This window comes from Manihot esculenta, chromosome 10, assembly GCF_001659605.2.
Source record: "Manihot esculenta cultivar AM560-2 chromosome 10, M.esculenta_v8, whole genome shotgun sequence".
NCBI lineage: Eukaryota > Viridiplantae > Streptophyta > Magnoliopsida > Malpighiales > Euphorbiaceae > Manihot > Manihot esculenta.
Window position 1 is genome coordinate 2,008,297 of NC_035170.2, and position 20,143 is coordinate 2,028,439.

Consider the following 20,143-nt stretch of genomic DNA (forward strand, 5'->3'; position numbering starts at 1 on the left):
AATTTTATAAATCTGTTCCTCATCCACCTTAAGATCTATAGCCTTGATAAAATCTTCTAATATTAATTCATTTTTATTTATTACCTTTTTAATTTTTGAAGAGTCTGAATCATCTGATTTAGTTGTACTTGTAGATTTATACAAAAAATAATTTATTTTTTAATTATGAATTATGTTGGGTCCACTCCCTGTTCTATCCTCAAAGACATCTACCAATGGCTAGCTCAGTTGAGATATTAAGAATCCATTTTAACGGTTGTGAATTAGTTTTATATATATATATATATATATATATATATATATATATACATATATATATGGTTCGGAGCTGGTAACAATTTCCACATGTATGCAGTTTTATAAAAATCCGCTTAGTTAGATCCTGTAAATTAACCAAAAGAGAGCAAAAATGGAAGAAACTCCAGCAGGTTCGCCGCCTCCTCATGTGCTGATCTTTCCTTTTCCAGGACAGGGATTTGTGAATCCCATGCTCAATCTAGCTGAGCTTCTTGCCCTTGCTGGTCTAAAAATTACCTTCATCAACTCCAACCACAACCAAGAACGTCTCATACGATACACCAATATTCAACCTCGATTTGGCCGATACCCTGGATTCCAATTCCTGACTGTATGGGATGGACTTCCGGCCGACCACCCACGTTCCGGTCACCGGTTCGTGGAGCTGTTTCAGTCGGTGAAAACGGTGAGCATGGGAATGTTGAAAGAGATGGTGATTGGAATAAGGCCAAGAGTTAATTTTATGATCGGAGATGGGATTATGGGATATTTGATTGATTTTGCTGATGAGTTTGAGATTCCAATTCTTCATTTTCGAACTATTAGTGGTTGCTGCTTCTGGGCTTTCTTCTCCATGCCTAGCGTCATTCAAGCTCATCAACTTCCTGTCAAAGGTATGTATTTACTTCCATAATCAAAAGAAGATGACAAGTTAATCATGGATATTAATATTAATTTGTAGTTAATAATATATTAATTTTGCTACTCTATTAATTAATATATATAATAATAAAAAAAATTTTACCTTAAAATTATTATTTAATTTTATTTTTTATATTATAAAAAATTGAGGATATGAACATTGGAATGAGGACAAGAAATTTGCCTGCTTGCTTGCTTGCATAGGTACATACGAGCTCGGAGTCGTATGTGCACATCATTTTTGTCTAATAGTACAAGGATAATACGAATATATCCGGTGTTTGGTTTATTTGATATTATAAATATATATTTTTAAAATTAAAGAAAAAAGGAAATAAAATTAAATATCCGAAATATTTTTTGTACCATCATATATTTTAATTTTTAAATAAAATGAAATTTTAATTTTGAATTTAAATTTATTATATTTTAAAAAGTCAATATTCTTTTATAAGTAAAAGTTTTTGAAAATATTAATAATACAAAATTTATTAATTTTTTATGAGTACAGATTTATATTTAAATTCAAATTAAAATCTTTTAATTTTTTGAAAAATATCTTAAGGAAAGGGACATGGATTTTTTTTTCATACCTTGAAAAAATAATATAGAAGTATAAAATAAAAAGTAATTTATTCAAATGTAAATCTTTTTAATAAATAAAGAAATTTAAAGAATATAGTTCTTTCTTATTATCTTATTTTTATTTTTTAAGTGAAAATAATAAATTATTTATTATCCAAAAGAATTGAAAATATAAAAGATAAAAGAAAAACTATATAATGATGTTATAATTTTAGGAAAAATGACAAAAAATATCTCACATTCTAAGAGAATAAAAAATTATTAAATTTGCAATTTCAGGAAAGTAGTAAAAAATATAAAATTTATACTTTTACTATTTTAACACTCATTTAGAATAAATTTGTATAAATTAACATTATTTTTTCTGGTAAAAGTTGTATTTATTGCAAAGGGAGGGAATATCTTTCCGGAATTCATGTCCGGAATACGATCATGAGACATGTGAAGTCAGTGTCATCGCAAGAAGAACAAGAACATTACCTTCTTATCAGGAAGGTAACTGTTGCATGACTTCCTCATTTCTTGCAATAAAATTTTCAACTCCCCTCAATTCTAGTATTAAAATGGATCAAATTAAGGCAACTCATTTGAGTAAAATGGAAAAAATTACTCCAAGTTCTCCTCCTCCTCCTCCTCATGTCCTAATCTTCCCTTTCCCAGCACAAGGCCATGTAAACGCCATGCTTAAACTAGCTGAGCTTCTCGGCCTAGCTGGCTTAAATGTTACCTTCCTCAACTCTGAATACAACCATGAACGTCTTGTTCTATTCACTGATATTCAAGCTCGTTTTGCTGAATATCCTGGTTTCCGGTTCAGGACTATATGGGATGGTCTTCCAGGTGATCACCCACGTTCCGGCGACCGGTTCATGGAGATGTTTGAATCAGTGAAGATGATAGCTAAGCCCATCTTTAGAGAGATGTTGATTACAATTAGACCACCTTTGAATTGCATTATAGGAGATGGAATCATGGGATCTGTTGTTGATGTTGTTGCTAATGAACTTCAAATCCCAATTATTCATTTTCGTACTATTGGAGCTTCTTGTTTCTGGGCTTATTTCTCTCTACTTCATGTCATTGATGACAAGGAACTTCCAATTATAGGTACCTGTCTTCTTCTTCTTCTTCTTTTGGTAATTCCGACATTTTCAAGGAACAGAGAATTGTCGGATGTTTAAAACTTGAACTAGCACATTACAAGACAAATACTTCGTTATTGAGTTAGTGGTCCCTGCATGAACATATACGTATTGTTTTTTTTTTTTTTTTTTTTTTTTGTCCACACTAGAAAAACAACAGGTGAGCCTAGTCACTTCTTGTGTCCGAAGAAGGGAAGAGCAAATTTAATTATTTTTATTTTAAATTTATATTTTAATTTATGTTAAAATAGTAATTTATATTATCACATTATTAATAAGTAGTGTACAATTTTTAATTAAAAAAATACATGTAATTTAATCAATTCTCAACTTTAATATATATAATTTAATTTATATCAAAATAATATATATGATATAATTTTTATTTCAGTATTTTTACGGTATTCATAAATTACTATTATTTATTAAGAAGGTGATACTATATTACTTTAATACGACTTGAAATATTAGACTCTAAATGAAAACACGGCGAAATCACCGGTGTTATTTTGATTTTCCCTTTGAAAAATATCACTAAAAAGCTTATTAGCTCATTGAGTTGAGTTGAGTTGAGTTGAGTTGACAGCTAACTTCCTAAGGCAAAATGGAACAAAGCTCATCAAATCCTCCTCCTTCTCCTTCTCCTGCTGCTGCTCCTCATGTATTAATCTTTCCTTGCCCGGCCCAGGGCCATGTCAATTCTATGCTCAAGCTAGCCGAGCTTCTAAGCCTTGCTGGTCTTAAAGTTTCCTTCTTGAACACAGAGCATATCCATGAGCTTCTGATCCAGTTCACAGATGTTGAATCCCGTTTTGCCAAGTATCCAGGATTCCAATTCATGACCATATCTGACCATCTCCCTGTAGATTTCCCACGGACGGGTAATCTATTATTGGAAGTGATGGAGTCAATGGAAGTTAAGAGTAAACCAACTTTCAAGCGACTTCTGATTGAATCTAGGCCACCAGTAAACTTTATCATAGGAGATGGAATCTTTGGATTTCCTCTTGATGTTGCTATTGAGCTAGGAATTCCAGTTTTTCGTTTCCGTACAATTAGTGCTTGTTGTTTCTGGGGTTACTTTTGTATTCCTGATTTGCTAGAAGCCTGCGAACTTCCCATCAAAGGTAAAATCTGCGTCTCTAGCGTTGCTTTTTGCTGGAGGAGTAGTTGAGTTTGAACTTGTTTACAGATATTTGATAATAATTCTATATTTTTTCTGACGAACAACTGTTTGTTGTGAATTTGAAGGAGAAGAAGATATGGACAGACTTGTAACAAAAGTGCCCGGCATGGAGAAGTTTCTCCGGTGCCGAGATCTTCCAAGTTTCTGCAGAGTTAACGACATGACGGATCCCATTCTCCTAATGGTCCTCAACGAGACAAGGCAAACTCCTCGAGCACAAGCCCTCATCCTCAACACATTCGAAGACCTGGAAGCACCAATACTATCAGAAATCCGCAAGCACTGCCCCAAAACCTACACCATTGGACCCCTCCACGAGCTCTTGAAAACTAAACTTAGAGCCATAAAGAAGCAAGAATCATCGTATCAATCTTCCAACAGTCTCTGGGAAGTTGACAGAAGCTGCATCACATGGCTGGATACTCAACCTTCTGAATCTGTACTCTACATAAGCTTTGGAAGCATTACAGTGATGACGAGAGACCAACTCATGGAATTTTGGCATGGGATTGTTAATAGCAAGAAACGATTTTTGTGGGTTATAAGGCCTGACTCTGTTACCAATAACGATGGTGAAGTTGAAAAAATTCCTGAGGAGCTTCAAGAGGGACCAAAGGAAAGAGGATACGTTGTGAAATGGGCACCACAGGAAGAAGTTTTGGCACATGAAGCCATTGGTGGGTTTCTAACACACAGCGGATGGAACTCCACGTTGGAGAGTATAGTGGCTGGTGTGCCGATGATTTGCTGGCCTTATTTTGCAGATCAGCAATTGAATAGCAGATTTGTCAGCGAAGTTTGGAAGCTTGGATTGGACATGAAGGATTTGTGTGACAGAGGTGCTGTGGAGATGATGGTGAATGATCTGATGGTGGATAGAAGAGATGAGTTTGTGAGATCAGCGGCTAGGATGGCAGAGTTGGCGAGGAAGAGTGTTAGTGAAGGTGGGACCTCTTCTTGCAATCTGAATCGTTTGATTGAAGATATAAGGTTGATGAGTTCTGTGCAAGCACATGATAATTGACAAAGAGTTGCTGATTCCCCTAAAAATGGAGCTTTATGTTTTAGAATTAAAGAATAAAGACTGGAAGTCATCGTCAAGTTTTGGAAAGTTGTGTTTGGAGTTGTAGCTTAATTAGTTTTAATTAATCCCTGATTATGATGCCATTTATGATTAATAAGAGCTTCGTTGTACCAATGAAATGAGTGGTTTTAAGAAAAAAAAATTATTTTTATAAATAAAATAAATACTCATTAACGCGAACAATATTTAATTTCATCCCACTTAATCTTAAAAAAAAAAAAAACGTTTCGCTGTCAGATGCTTGTCGCTAAATTCATTTGTGGTTCTGTATAATTGCGAGTTGATTGCAGCAACCAAGCAGAAACTGTCAGAGATTTTTATTTGATTTTTGCCCTGGAAAATTATAATGACAGTGATGTGATGCGAATACTTGGTATCAGTCTGGAGTTGGTTCCATTCGACTGAGAATCTGTGGTCGTTTGAGCTTCCTCCCCCTTTCGTTTTTCTAGTGTTGCTTCCCTTAGCTAAGAAGAGGAAGATTCGATTGTGATCGAGGAAGATCTCCCTTCGTTTCTATGGCGTAGGATTTCCATCGTCCCCAGTATATCTTGCCATGTGTGGTATTTCCTATACTAATTGTTTGCTCTTCTTTACTCCAGAGGCTTTGGTTAAACTGCCATGGGTCTTCTCCTCAGGTTATTAGTTGGTTAGCAAGGCTGTAGCCATTTTTTCAAGGAGAGACTTCTCTGATGTAGACAGAGGCTTATGGTATCCAAGAAGATACTGGAAATAAAATGGAGGAGATGATGAAGTAGAAGCCATTAAAGATTTTGATGCTTAAGTGAGCAGAGCAAAGTGGTCCAGAAAATAGATTACAAGTTGCAACCTTGAATATTAGAATGATAAGATAAGATATAGTTGATCAGATTCTCAAGATTTTGGCAAGAAGATCCCTTTCCCCTTATAGAAAAATCCACTTTCCCCTTCAAATTTAGAGGCTTCCTCCATCATTAGCCTTTTAATTGCACTTTCTACATTTCCTCTATCCAAATTATTTTCTAGGTGTATTCCAACTCCCCAAACACTGCTCACATATCTTGCATTTACCATTTGGTCCCCAAAATTTGGCTGACATATCATAGGGACCCCTTCACAGAAACTTTCCAAAGTTGAATTCCAGCCATTGTGAGTCCAAAACCCTCCAGTGGCAGGATGCGCAAGCACTTCCTGCTGGGTAGCCCATTTCACTATAAGTCCTCTGTCTCTAATCATCTCCAGGAACCCATCAGGCAATGGTTCTAACCATGCAGTACGGGTGAGCAGTATTCGGTTCAAATCGAAAAAATTGATTGAATCGAATTAATTTTAAAATTCGATTCGATTTTTATTCAATTCGATTCGGTTCGATTTTTAATTTCAAAAATTTCAATTATTTTGATTCTGTTCAATTTTGATAAAAAAAATCAAAAAATCAAATCGAACCAATTATATTTTTAATAATATAGAGAAATTAAATTATATTAAAATTAAAATATTTTAATTAAATTTTAAAATATTAAAAATAAAATGTAAAAAATAAAAAATTTATTAAAAATTGAAATCGATCAAATCGAATCGAATCGAAATAAATCGATTCGATTCAATTCAATTTTTAACCAAAATTGATTCGATTTGATTTTTATAAATAATAAAATTTTAATTTTTAATTTATTCAGTTCGGTCCGATCGAATGCTCACCCATGCAGAGCCATTAACTAATCAATAATTTTATATAGATTAAAGTTAGACGGGAAGTCATGGTTAAAATTATTTAATTTAAATTTAAGTATGTTCTGAATAGATTATTTTATTATTTTTCAATAATAAAATATATTTAAGTCGAAACAGTTGAATATTAGTTGAAGAATAATGTGATAAATTATCTTCCATCACTATTGCCATCACCGTCTATCACCCTTAGATATGAGTAAACTTTACTTTTCTAAAAGTATAGTTTTAGAATTTATTATTAAATATTAATAATATAAGATAATAAAATCTTTAATTCTTTTATATAATTAAATTTAATAATGAATGAATTTATACTTAATTAATATTTCAAGTCTTTAAAATTTTTTCTCTATAATTCGAAATTACACATATTAGTTGAATTTTTAATTCTTTTCTATAATTATCTTCTTTATTTATAAGTGATATGTTGCATATTTAATTAATATATAAAATAAGATAAAAAAAATTGAATATTTTATTTTTATAAAAAACTATTTTTTTAATTATTTTTAATTCTAAAAAATAAAATAAAATATTATGATTTATTCTCTGTTAATCAACCATTTTGAATTTGAAATCCGAATAGGAAATACATTTAAAATTTGAGAAAAGATATTTTATTTTTTTTAATAGGTGAAATGAATTCATAAAAAAAATATTATTTTATAAACTAATATTATATAACTAAATAATTTTATATTATTTTATATTATTATTTTATTTTAATATGAAGCTGGACCCAGTATTGGTTCAAAATTCATGAAGCCTTCCTGACAGATCGGTCTAATATCTCCAGTCCCAATTCAGATCCACAGAGCAGATCGAGTCACTTACAAATTCAAGTCCATCCACCACAGGCTCAGTCCGGTGATGTGACGTGTTGAGGGACAATAAGTCCAATCACTTCGCAGTCCTACACCCATGCACGCATGGAGAATTAAATGGCCATCTGTCGTTGAGAGAACGTCTGACATTTTTATATATACGAACCCGCATGATAGAAGTATGTGAATCGTTACGCGTCACTAACAAACAAAAAGGAATGAATAAAAAGAGAGAAATAATTTTCTGTCTATCTAAACTGAATAAAAAGAGAGAAATACGTTTTTGTCTATCTAAACTTACACAAGTTACTTGTAAACTCTATTCTGAACATCCAAGTAATATAAAAATTTTAATACTCTTCGACCAAACCACTAGTTAAATTGAATAAAACGTAATTCAATTGATTTGGTTACTCAATTTAGTTTAACTTATTTACATTTTATGTATAATTAATTTTTAACTCATTGTAAACCTAATTTTATTTATATTAATAAAAATTTAATAACAAATATTTAATTTAGTTTAACTTTACCAAGTTTATTAAAACTTGAATGGAAAGAATTAAATAAATTTTTGAAATTAAAAAGTAAAATTAAATTAAATTAAATTATCAAAATATAAATTAAATCGATTTTATATGTGTGAATAAGAATAAATTACAATAAAAATAAATCGAATTACCAACAAATTTTATTAATGTATTTCAAAATTTAACTTTTAATTGAAAATTATATTGAATATATACACAAATTTAAAATAAGTTGGTATTATGAATGAAAATTCTGAATTTATTAATAATTTTTAAGAAAAAAAATAATGCTAAAATTTACTACTAACTTTTCAAATCTATTGATAATTTCAAATTGATTTTTGATCCATTAATAAATTTTAAAAATTTGGTGTGTAAATTACCAATAGATTTTAGATTATCAATAAATTTGAAAATTCTCATAAATTTTAATACCAAAATTTTATATTTTATGTATTTATTAATGAGTTTTAAAATTGATTGTTAAATTTATAATACACTCACATATTTATTTTAATTAGATAATACATTATTTTACTTAAAAAAATTAAATATAAATTAATTAATCACGATATAATTTTATTTCAATTAATCCTTTTATTTCATTAATAAAAAATTTATTAAATTCATTTAAATGATATAACTTGAACGATACTGTATCAAGTTAGTTAAATTTTAAAAATATAATTTAAATAATTTTTTTTAAAACTGAAAAAATATGATTTAAATAGTTAAATCGGCGGTTCATTGATTGTCCGATTGATTTGCATTATTTTATATGATTTTCTTACATTAAATCTAAAAGAATTCTATAAATTTTTATTTGTGCAAGAGAATTAAGGGAAACCGAGAGAGAATAAAAAAATTGATTATTTTATATTGTTTAGATAAAGATGCATGAATGTAACTTTTGCGCTCTACACGTTTCTCCACCGACAGTTTTTTTAACTTCTTCGGAAACCGACAATGAAATTCAGTCATAACAAAAGCACGTGACACTGATAAAATGTAGACAAAATTATATTGAATCTCCTTCTATTTTTTTAATCTCTATTTTGAATTTTTTTTAAAAAAAAGGGTAATTTTTTTATGATTATAATATTTTATTAAATATTTTTTCCTTATTTACCTTTCAATAAATAAACTATTTTTAAAATATTAATTAGATTTATTGTACTTGTATAAATATTTTAATTGAATAGTAATATATTTTTTATCTCTATTTTTATTAAAATTTAATATATTTTTTATTTTCTTTAATTTGTATGTAAAAATATTAAATGGCAAATTTAAAAAAAAGGATAACTTTTTTCTCATTCTAGTGTTTCTTTCATTTCATTGAAATGTCATTGCAATTACGTTTGGAGCTCAAATTTTTCTTTAGTTAAATTTCGACAAGATTCTAAAACAAGACCCACAAATTTGGAAAACACCCACATCACAATCACAGTTTAATTAGGCATCGCTGGCTTATTGAATGTCCTAACAACAATGTCTTATCATTATGCCTGAAAAATAAAAGACTCTAATGATAAAATATGACTAATCAAGCCATCCAAAGATTGGCTTGAAGACCCATCTTTGCTCAGGCAAAGCTTTGCCTTCTCCTTCAAATTCAAGGTCCTGTTTCTGATCTCTTCTCCTTCTTCCTCCACCATTAATCTTCTGATAATCTCCTCCACCTTCTCTCTTTTCAGCCCACTTTCTATCTGAACCCCAACTCTCCACACATCACTTACAAATCTTGCATTAACTCCTTGGTCACTGAAGCAAGGCATACAAATCATAGGAACTCCTTCACATATACTCTCCAATGTGGAGTTCCATCCATTGTGTGTCCAGAATGTAGCAACAGCTTGATGAGCCAGCACTTGCAATTGTGGAGCCCATTTCACTATGTGTCCTCTCTCATTTACATCCTCTAGAAACCCATTAGGGAGATGCTCGAGCCATTGCTTGCCTTGGACTAATCCGGGTCGAACCACCCACAAGAATGGTTGCTTGCTGTTGGCTAACCCCCAAGCTATCTCCAAAAACTCAGCTTCAGTTATTGCAGCTATGCTACCAAAACTCACATATATTACTGATTTTGGTGCTTGTTTGTCTAGCCAAGAAATGCAGCTTTGATCTTGAGTTAACAAGCTACTTGATAAAGCATGAGAGCATTTGTGAAATGGGCCTATTGGGAATACTGGGATGTGAAATTCATGGCGAATTGTAGCTAATGCAGATTGCTCAAGCTCTTCAAATGTGTTCCAAATGATTCCTGAAGATGACTTTGTTTCATTAACCATGTTGACCACTAATTGATAGAGTAGTTCTGGGTGGCATGTTTTGACCACTGGAAGATCCTTCACCTTCAATGGCGGAAACTCTACCACTGGCTCTTCTATTTGAGATTCTGATACAAAAATAAATAAATAAACAAACAAATACACACTGTGCCAATCAGTTAATCAAAAAGATCATATCTTTACCTTGAATTGGGAGGTACCCTTTTTCCCTTAGAAATGGGAAGGTAGAAAAAATAAGAAAAGAAGAAGCGCCACTAGTTCTCAACACAAGCCTTGGAAGGTTAAGGCTATTAGAAACAGATTGTGTGAAGTGAAAGATAGCATCTGAGATCAAGCAAGAAACAGGTTCATCAGAAACATCAGATAACAATCTAGACAAGCAATCTTGAAACGGGCCAACACATTTGATGTTAAGAAGTGAAAGTAAAGCTAAGACATCTGTTGTTGAGGCCTCAGTCTCTGTCAAGTTTTCTTGAATGAAATGGAAGTTGAAGTGGGGATATTTTGAAGAGTCTGGAGAGTTGAAGGTGGTGTGGATTATTGTGATGGAGAAGCCTTTGGAATGGAGAATGTTTGCTAGTTGAATCATTGGGTTGATGTGGCCTTGCAGTGGTAATGGAAAAAGAACCAATCTTCTTCCCTTCCTTTGCTCCATGGATTCTGCTTGATTTTCTTAGCTTACCTGAGCTTCTGAGCTTTGATTATGAAGAATAATAGGTGTTCTGCTCTGCTATGCCTCGACATGAGCAATTGAACATTATACAATTTCTTCAACTTGTGAATCTCACGTGCTTACGTATTTTAACCAAGAGTATTTTTATTATTTTTCTATAAATAATAAACATTATACAATCTCACGTGCTTACTTGAACATTATACAATCTCACGTGCTTACTTGAACTTGTAAGAGTTTATAAATGGGCGTCAATGAACTCCTCCCCCACAACTGGAGCCCATGGGGAATGGGCTCATATTCTCTCCACGCAGATACACCGTCCACGTTGCTTCTCTCCATTTTTCTTCTACATTCGGGAAAGATCTCTTATCGTCTTCTTCATGAACCATCATGAACTCACCAGAACTACAGAACCTTTGAGATCCATCACAACACAGTTGAGAAACTTCTCTATATATACCTCATTCCTTCAGCTCTTCAAATCACAAAGCAAAGAAATCCCAACAAAGCCTTCTAAGCAATCTTATTCTTCTCTCAATTCTCATCTCAAAAACAGTCAGGAATTATGTCTCTTATTCCAAGCAGTTTCTTCGGCGGCCGGAGAACCAATGTCTTCGACCCCTTTTCTCTGGATATCTGGGATCCATTCCAAGACATCCCATTCCCAAGCACAGCTCTCTCAGCTCCTCGCTCTGAGCTCGCAAACGAAACTTCAGCGTTTGCCAACACACGCATAGACTGGAAGGAGACACCGGAGTCTCACGTTTTCAAAGCTGATCTTCCAGGGCTGAAGAAAGAGGAAGTGAAAGTGGAGATAGAAGACGGCAGGGTTTTGCAGATAAGTGGAGAGAGAAGCAAAGAGAAGGAAGAGAAGAATGACAAGTGGCATAGAGTTGAGAGATCAAGTGGGAAATTCATGAGGCGATTCAGGCTGCCGGAGAATGCGAAAGTTGATCAGGTTAAGGCAAGTATGGAGAATGGAGTCTTGACAGTGACTGTGCCTAAAGAGGAGGTCAAGAAACCAGATGTGAAGGCTATTGAGATCTCTGGTGGAAGAAAATAAAGGCTAAATTCGATCTTTGGTGTGTTCCAGTTTGGTCTGAAATGGTAATATAGTACCATGCAATAAACGAGTAGATGTCTGTGATCTTCATTGTAATGGGTCTTATGGGCTTGTTTTGTATGGAGTTGTTGTTTTAATGTACTACTGAGTTCTCTTTGTCAATAAAGATTTGAGCTTTGTGTTTTCTATTTTCCATTGTGCATTGTGAATTTCTGCGCTTGATATTGTACTCTAAAACCTGGAGCCTGTCTACCTCTGCTCATAACTAAAAACTAAGCCTGCCTGTGTAATGGGGTTGGTTTCCACTTTCCAAGCTTCCAGTTTCTGATCGCATAGCCCAATGTTCCAAGCACTGATGGAGAATGATTATGAATTCACCATGAAAAAAAACGACCTTTTTTGCTTGTTAATTAGTGGAATATAACGAAATTCCTTTCAGAAATAGAATGTTGACAACTTTTTTATTTTTTGGGTACACAAAGAAGAACTGGAGAACACTAATTCACTCTAGAATATTGATTCGGTGGTCTATATTTCTGAGTGTTGAGGTTTGCGGTGTCCATCCTTGTGCGATGCTACTCTCTCTTTGTCGGTATGCATGTCTTGCGATAGTCTTTACTCTTCCGATGAGGCACTTGCAGCCTGGTTGATTTGGGTCTGGATTTGATTCGGTCTTAATCCATTGATAGGGTCCTTATTCTCTGTCTGGGTTGAGTGCTATTTTTATGGGCTGGTTCCATTTGGTTTGTCCTTGAACATGGGCTTGTAATTTCCTCGATCAATGGAATCTCTCAATCTTCTTATGGCTTGGAAAAAAGAAGAAAATCACATGATTAGTAGTAAGCATGCCTGCCCAAAACGGTGAGCAACACAGCAGTCATCAGTAAGGAGTATAAATATAATGTGGAAACTCCTAATAGGTTTGTCTCTTAATCTTAATACTAATCCTCATTTTTTTAACCATAATTAAATTATTAAATTTATATTTAGATTCCGTTTATTTAAAAAAAATATTATTTTTTACATTTTAAGAAAATTAGTAAATGGAAATATTTTCTTAATCTAAAAAATTAAATTATTTTTAAAAAATATGTTTCAAGATTCACATATGATTTTCAGCCAAGACCATCATTGACTTTGCTATTTTATTTAGGAAAATTGGAGGATAATCATTTGGGCCTGATTGAAATATTTACAAAAACAATATTTTAATTGAATTTTTACGCTATCCAAAATTTGCATTTCTTGTGAAATAAAATATTTTTTTGATTAAAAAGAACCATTCCACATTTTAAATATGAAAATGATTTTTTGTAAACCTCTCTATTTTAAACGAGGGTTGATTATTAATATCCTTTGTTTACTTTGTTAAGAAATAATGATATGAGTAATCAAGTTTTTAATTACTGTTTAATTTAATATATAAATAATTTAAAACCCTAAAATCAAAGCAGAAGAAATTTTAAAAAAAAAAATTGTAGAAAGAAAGAATCTCTTCGAGCATCATTCAGTAGGTCATGCCTGTTCTTAAAGAATTTTGAGCACCCATGTGCTGACAAGTGACAACTCTTCTGAAGCCATGGATTAATTAATTAATTATTGATTAATTGGTTATTAATATTTTTTTTCTTGCTTAATTAAAGATTTCACATCCTTATACAATAAATAAAGGCTCCTTCTCTTGCTATATGAACCAATGAAATTATAGCTGACTTCAGATTTTTAATTGGAACCCAAGTATGGAACTACCCTCTACCGACTCTCACCAATGTTTTTTTTTTTTTTTTCTAAAATTCAAACTTGTTTATGAAGTTGTATCCACTATGGTTATGGATTTGTTAAATTAATTAAAATTTTATTATGTCTAACATAAAATCTTTGTCAATAAACATTCGGTAAACTAATTTAATTGTTGATATTACTTTGAATTATTTATATTATTTAATTTATATAATTTTAAATATTTAAATTATTTAGATTTTTTATTAAAATTAAAATAAATTGATCAATAATTTTTTAATAAATAATTAAAAAATTTAATTTTACAAAATATAAAAATATTTTAATTAAATAATTTTAAAATAAAAATAAATTAGTTAATTTTAAAAACTCAAGATCTGATAATATTTCTCCCTAAAATTTTTTTGAAGCTTGAAAGGTAAACAAACGAGCAATTGTTGATATAAATGAAATCCAAAAAATTTGTAATAATATTATATTTTGGAGTTTAGATAATAATTTTTTTTTTAAATGGGATTGGAGATTAATAGTAGGATTTAAAATCTCTCAGATTTATTCAAATATACTTATCATCAGATTAAATACGTGAATATTAAATAATAATATTTTAAAAGTAATTATAAAATTATAATCAGAAGCAAATGCATGGTAAAGACTAAAAAGGTAATTACACAAGTATTAATTATACTTTGTCTCACAAAGATATGTTTAATTTTTTTTTATCCATTGTACACTGTTTCTAATTTTTAGATAATAATTTATTTATTAGCTTTTTAATAAATTTATATTTAATATTTTTTATTTCATAATTTTTATTCATTTTATTTTTAGAAGATAATTTTTTTATTAAATTTTTAATTATATTTATTTTAAAAATATTAAATTTTATTAAATAGTATTTTGAAATATTTATTAGAAATATATTATTAAGTATAAAAATAAAAAATAAAAAATGAATAATAATTTTAGAGCTATTAAAAAAATAAATAAAAATTATGAGACCGTATATATTAAGAAAGTAAAATTTATTAATTTTAAGAATAATTTAGTCATATAGAGAATGTGAATGATGTATATTATATAAATTTATTATTTTAGCTATAATATTTATAATTTTTTAATAGAAATAAGGAGTAAAAAAAGACATGAACTAATATATTTTTTATAATAAAATATTATTTTTTAAATTTAAAATATCAAAATTTTAATATTTTAATTAATATAATGGTAGATGAAATAAAATTAGCAACGTTGGCCGGAAAGGAGTTATGTTGTAGTTGGCTAGAACTTACAAGAAAAAAAGCATTAGGTGGTGGTGGACGCTAACGGCAGTCACTCCGACGCTCAAATTAATATTTTAAAAGACAAAAAGAATGTAATGGATTACTTAGAATTTAAATAGTATTAAAGATAGCATACATTTATCTCTGTGACCACTCTCCTTTTATATTATAAGGAGATAGAAATAAATATAATATTTTCTGTGAATCCGGCAATGATATGGCCGACTGCTCAATAAGAGGTATCGCTAGGTAATAACTTGGTAATCCCACAATCTCAGGTGAGATGGGAGTGTGTCTGATAATGGTAATTTTATGCCAAGACTCGGCCTATCTGAGGAGGAGGGTAGTTCAACTCCATCCCTTTCAACGCCTAGCTAGTATAGTATATTGTACTTTGCTCCCATTGTTTTCACGAACAAGCATCGAGCACATCATTTCCTTTGTCACAAACAAATATAGAAATAGAACTTCGCCTTCAATTGGTGGGCTTAATAATGTTGGGGACGATAAGAAGGTTTTTAGACTTTCAAATGCTTCTGCACACTCTTCTCCTCATTCAAACTTGTCTTTTCCTTTCAAAGCCTTAAAGAATGGGAGGCGCCTTCTAACTGAGTATGATATGAACTGATGAACTGATCCAGGGCAATGATCCACCCATTCAGCCTTTGCACCTCATTAATGGTTTTGGGTGCTTCCATATTTTTGGATGGCATTAATCTTTTCAAGATTTTTCTCTATACTTCTTTCTAAGATTATATATCCGAGGAACATTCCCGCTTTTAATCTAAAAGTATACTTCTCAGGATTCAACTTCATATCCGTCTTGACCAGGATGTTAAAAACTTTTCGGATATCTCTTGGATGGTCTTCCAAGAATCAACTCTTTACTACCATATCATCCACATACACCTCAATTGTTAATCCCACCATTTCCTTGAAGCTTCCTATCACCAGCCTTTAGTATGTTGCCCCTGCGTTTTTCAATCTAAAAGGTATTACTTTGTAGTAAAAAAATCCTTTGTCTGTTAGGAACGCGGTCTTTTTTACATCTTCAATATCCATCATGATCTGGTGATATCCTGAAATGGCGTCAAGGAATGAGACCACTGCGTGTCTTGAGATCGAGTCCACTAGTCTATTAATGGATGGTAATGGGTAATAATCTTTCAGACATGCTTTATTTAGATTAGTAAAGTCCACACACATCCTCCAATTTCTGTTAACTTTCTTTACTAGAACCACGTTGGCCAGCCATGTAGAATACTGGATCTCTTTTATCAACCCTACACTTAGAAGCTTACCAACCTCTTCTTTGATCACCTGCTACCTCTCTAGTGCGAACTTCTTTTTCTTTTATTGGACCGGTTTGACAGTCTTATCAATGAATAGCTTATGGGTGATGAGAGCTAGGTCTATATCTATTACATCCCTTAGAGACCAAGCGAAAGAGATTACTTGGATCTTTAGTTGAACCTTCGTTGCAATACCCGGCTAGACCCCGGCATCAGAATTCCTATTTTCCGGTGGAATCTCGGATGTCGGAAACCTCTAGAAGGGTAAAATATATTTTTTCTAAAATGTTTTCATGTGTTTTAAGGTTTTAAGTAAGAAAGAAATTGAGTTTTTGAAAGAAAAGCACCAAGGAAGGAAATCCAGGTTCGGCCGCCGAACCTCATGTTCAGCCGCCGAACATGGTGCAGTTTAGGGAGCATCTTTGGCCCCCAAAGGTGGTCTGGCCAGCCACCTATAAAAGGCCCCATGTCCGAAAATGGGCGAGTTTTCTTCTCCATTTTCGGGTAAAGATGAGTTCATGTCCTTCCATGGTTAGTTTTGATGTTTTCCTTCAAATCGTTCACGTTTTTTATGAGTTTTAACTTGGTTTTGAAGTTTTTAAGCTCAAAATCGAAGTTGTGAAGCTTGGAGACCTCCGAAACTCGTCTTCCTCAAATCTCCAAGTTAGGTCATGCCTTCTCTCGATCTTCAAGAGGTAAGCATCGATCCCCACCGTCTTTGATGTTTGAGCAAGTGTTATGAAGAGTTATGGGGTAAAAGATGCATGATTAGAGTAGTTGTAAATGTTAGGGTTTAGGTGAGTTAAATGATGAAATGTGAGTTTATTGTATGCTATATGTTAATGTGGTTGGGGTATAGGCTAGTTTTAAGCCCCTAAATGCTTAAGAAAGTGTTTATGCATGTTTTTGCATGGTTTGGTTTGAGTTTGGAGGATTTGGGAGGCAAAATGTGCATGAGAGGCTTGAGATTTCCCATTCTGGAAGAACTCAGGTTCGGCTGCCGAAGCCATGTTCGGCAGCCGAACCTGCCTGGGGAGGCAGTTCTGGCTGCCGAACCTTGCCCCCGAAAGTTTAGACTTTCGGCTCTAGAGGGGATTTTCGGCCGCCGAACCTGCCCCCGAAGGTTGGTGAGTTTCAGCTCTCGAACCACTTTCGGCCGATGAACCTGCCGCCGAAAGTGGCTGAGTTTCTACTCTGGAGGGACTTTCGGCCGCCGAACCTGCCGCCGAAAGTGCCCTGTTCAGCCTTCCTTTGCATGCTTTCTATGATTGTTTTAAGGTGTTTTAGGTGGTTTTTGGAGGGATGTTTAGAGTCATGTTGATGTATGTTTGGTCCCTCATTTGAGTCCACCTGTGTAAGTTTGGACCCGAGGAATCGAGGACCCCAGCAGTGAGATAGCTGCTTTAGAGTCTTTCCAGAGTCAGCCTGAGGTGAGTAGAATGGATCTCTATGTTTCAAAGTAAATAAATTTTGAGCATGTTCATGCATCACGATTGCCATGATATATACTAGGTTGTTTGCATTAGAATTCACGAATATATTGCATTGCATACTATGATGTTGATGTGGATGGATGTTGGATGATCCAGTAGTCCTTGATATGATATGATATGGTATGATACAGAAGTCCAGGTCGAGGCCCATTCTACGCCCCTAGCACAGAGTAAGAGAAAGTCCAGGTCAAGGCCCATTCTACGCCCCTGGCACATTGGAATGTTATGTTATGTTATGTTATGTTAAGAGAAAGTCTATGCCCCTAACACTATTGGATATGTAGAGGACTATTGGTGACAAGTCCATCCTTGATGTGAATTGTTTGTGATGTGATGCATTTCATGCGCATAAATTTTAATATACTGTTTTTACTATTCTGCTCACTAGGCTCTAGTAGCTCACCCCTTTCCCTTAAACCCCAAGTTTGCAGGTTCGGGATAGACCAGGAAGTCAGCAAGAGTAAAAGTTATATGTATGTAATAGTTAGTTGTGGACATGAAAGATAATGTAATGTAAGATATTGTATAGAACTGTATTGAGGATTAGTATTGTGCTTGACCCTAGGGTTTATGGTTAATCCCTTTTGATACATGATCTTTATATAATGTTTTAATAATATGATGTAAACCAAGCTTGATGTATGTAATGTTGACCCAGCTAGAGCATTTGATGAGGGCTCTAGTGTGGGGTTTTTATGTATTCAGTTTCAGTGCATGCACAGGTCGAACTTGGTGAATGAAAAAGTTTAAGTTTTTATGGAAATGTATGATTATGTATGGGATTTATCAGGTATGACAGGTTGTATGTTAGGCTTGCTACGGATCCCGGCGACCTTAAATCGATTTGGATCCTAGCGCAGGTAGCGGTCCGATTTCGGGTCGTTACATTCGTTTCTCCGATTAATGCAGTGCCAAACTGCACCTTTTGCTCCTTCCCTATTTGGATCTCTTCAACCAGATCCGCAAGTTCTAGTTTTATATGAGATTTTGATTTTTCCAACAAGTCGATGGGCACAATTTCTTTTCTGAGGCTTTTTGCAGGGTATTCGTAATCTTCTTTGGTTGATTTCAAACTATCTCGAACCACTGCTATTCTTTCGGGAGTTGGAAGCTTAAGACACATAACACCCATATTAATAACAATACCGTGGCAATTTAGGACTGGACATCCGAGTATCATGTTATATGCAAATAGGATGTCTACCACCACAAACTCAACATACAAGTTTCGCCTATACTTTTCATCCTCGAGTACCAGGTGAAGGTTGATGGTGCTCAGTAAACCACAGTTTTATCTCCTAACCCTACTAAAGGGTAGGAGACTCTGACAAAGTAGTTTTTATCCAAGCCCAACTTGTTAAAGACATTTAATATAAGAAGGTTAACATAACTATCTATATCCACTAGTACTCTTCTTACTTAATACTGGTTTAGAAGAATTTAATGATCAGCGGGTCATTTTAGAAGAATTTGATTGCCTTGTCTGTAGGGCCGAACCTTACCTCTTGCCTGGTCCATAGCTCTTGATGAACACATAGGACATCCTCTGCTACTCGCTTATTTTTCCCTTTACCCTTGTGAGGTCATTAGGTGATGACATGCACTATCCTGGCCGTTTTCAAAAACAGGGAAGGAAAGCTCCTTCTTTATAGAGCAATAGAGAACAAGAGCCTGATATATACCCAAGTGATCAGAGAGAACTCAAGGATTTTCCCACAACGGAACTAAATGATATAGCTGAAATTAGATTAGCGACGTGGCCGGAAGGGAGCTATGCTGCGATTGGCTAAAACCTGTAAGAAATGAAGCATAAGGAAATTGTGGATACTCACGGCAATTACTCCGACGTTCAAGTCAGTATTTTGAAAGACAAAGAGAATATAATAGACTACTTAGAGTTTGAGTAGTATTAGAGATAATGTACCTTTATCTCTACAACTGCTCCCCTTTTATACTGCAATGAGATAGAAATAAACATAATATTTCATGTGAATTCGGAAATAATATGGCCGACTGCTCGATAAGGGACATCACTAGCTAATATATGGTAATCTCGCAATCTCAAGCGAGATGGGAGTGTATTTGATAACGGTAACTCTATACCAAGACTCGGTCTATTGGAGGAGGGCAAGTCTTATTGACAGACTGAATGTTGAAGTGTGCTGGTCTTCCTTTCATCGGGCGAAACCGTATTTCCCACTTATCAGATCTCTGCCACATGGCTACTATTTTGTGATGAAAACTCCTAACTTATTTTGAACGGATATTAATAAAAATTATAAATAATTTTAAAATTATAAAA

General features: G+C 33.1%; 3 protein-coding genes across 3 annotated transcripts; 2 read left to right on the top strand and 1 right to left on the bottom strand.

Moving 5' to 3' along the window:
• The first annotated feature begins 333 nt into the window (after positions 1 to 333).
• Positions 334 to 5,055, top strand: LOC110624958. Its single transcript, XM_043961128.1, has 5 exons — positions 334 to 911; positions 1,144 to 1,163; positions 1,899 to 2,699; positions 3,265 to 3,793; positions 3,918 to 5,055. The coding sequence occupies exons 1-5, from the start codon at positions 410 to 412 to the stop codon at positions 4,874 to 4,876; spliced, it is 2,811 nt and encodes a 936-aa protein (XP_043817063.1). The 5' UTR covers positions 334 to 409; the 3' UTR covers positions 4,877 to 5,055.
• A 4,305-nt stretch (positions 5,056 to 9,360) lies between these two features.
• LOC110624488 (UDP-glycosyltransferase 76F1) lies at positions 9,361 to 11,147 on the bottom strand. Its single transcript, XM_021769667.2, has 2 exons — positions 10,478 to 11,147; positions 9,361 to 10,401 (listed from the first exon to the last, which is right to left on the bottom strand). Exons 1-2 carry the CDS (start codon positions 10,947 to 10,949, stop codon positions 9,503 to 9,505), a joined length of 1,371 nt encoding a protein of 456 aa, XP_021625359.1. The 5' UTR covers positions 10,950 to 11,147; the 3' UTR covers positions 9,361 to 9,502.
• Positions 11,148 to 11,399: 252 nt separating this feature from the next.
• On the top strand, positions 11,400 to 12,221 carry LOC110624489 (17.3 kDa class I heat shock protein). The gene has a single exon (XM_021769668.2). The coding sequence runs from the start codon at positions 11,536 to 11,538 to the stop codon at positions 12,031 to 12,033; it is 498 nt and encodes a 165-aa protein (XP_021625360.1). The 5' UTR covers positions 11,400 to 11,535; the 3' UTR covers positions 12,034 to 12,221.
• The last annotated feature ends 7,922 nt before the right edge of the window (positions 12,222 to 20,143 follow it).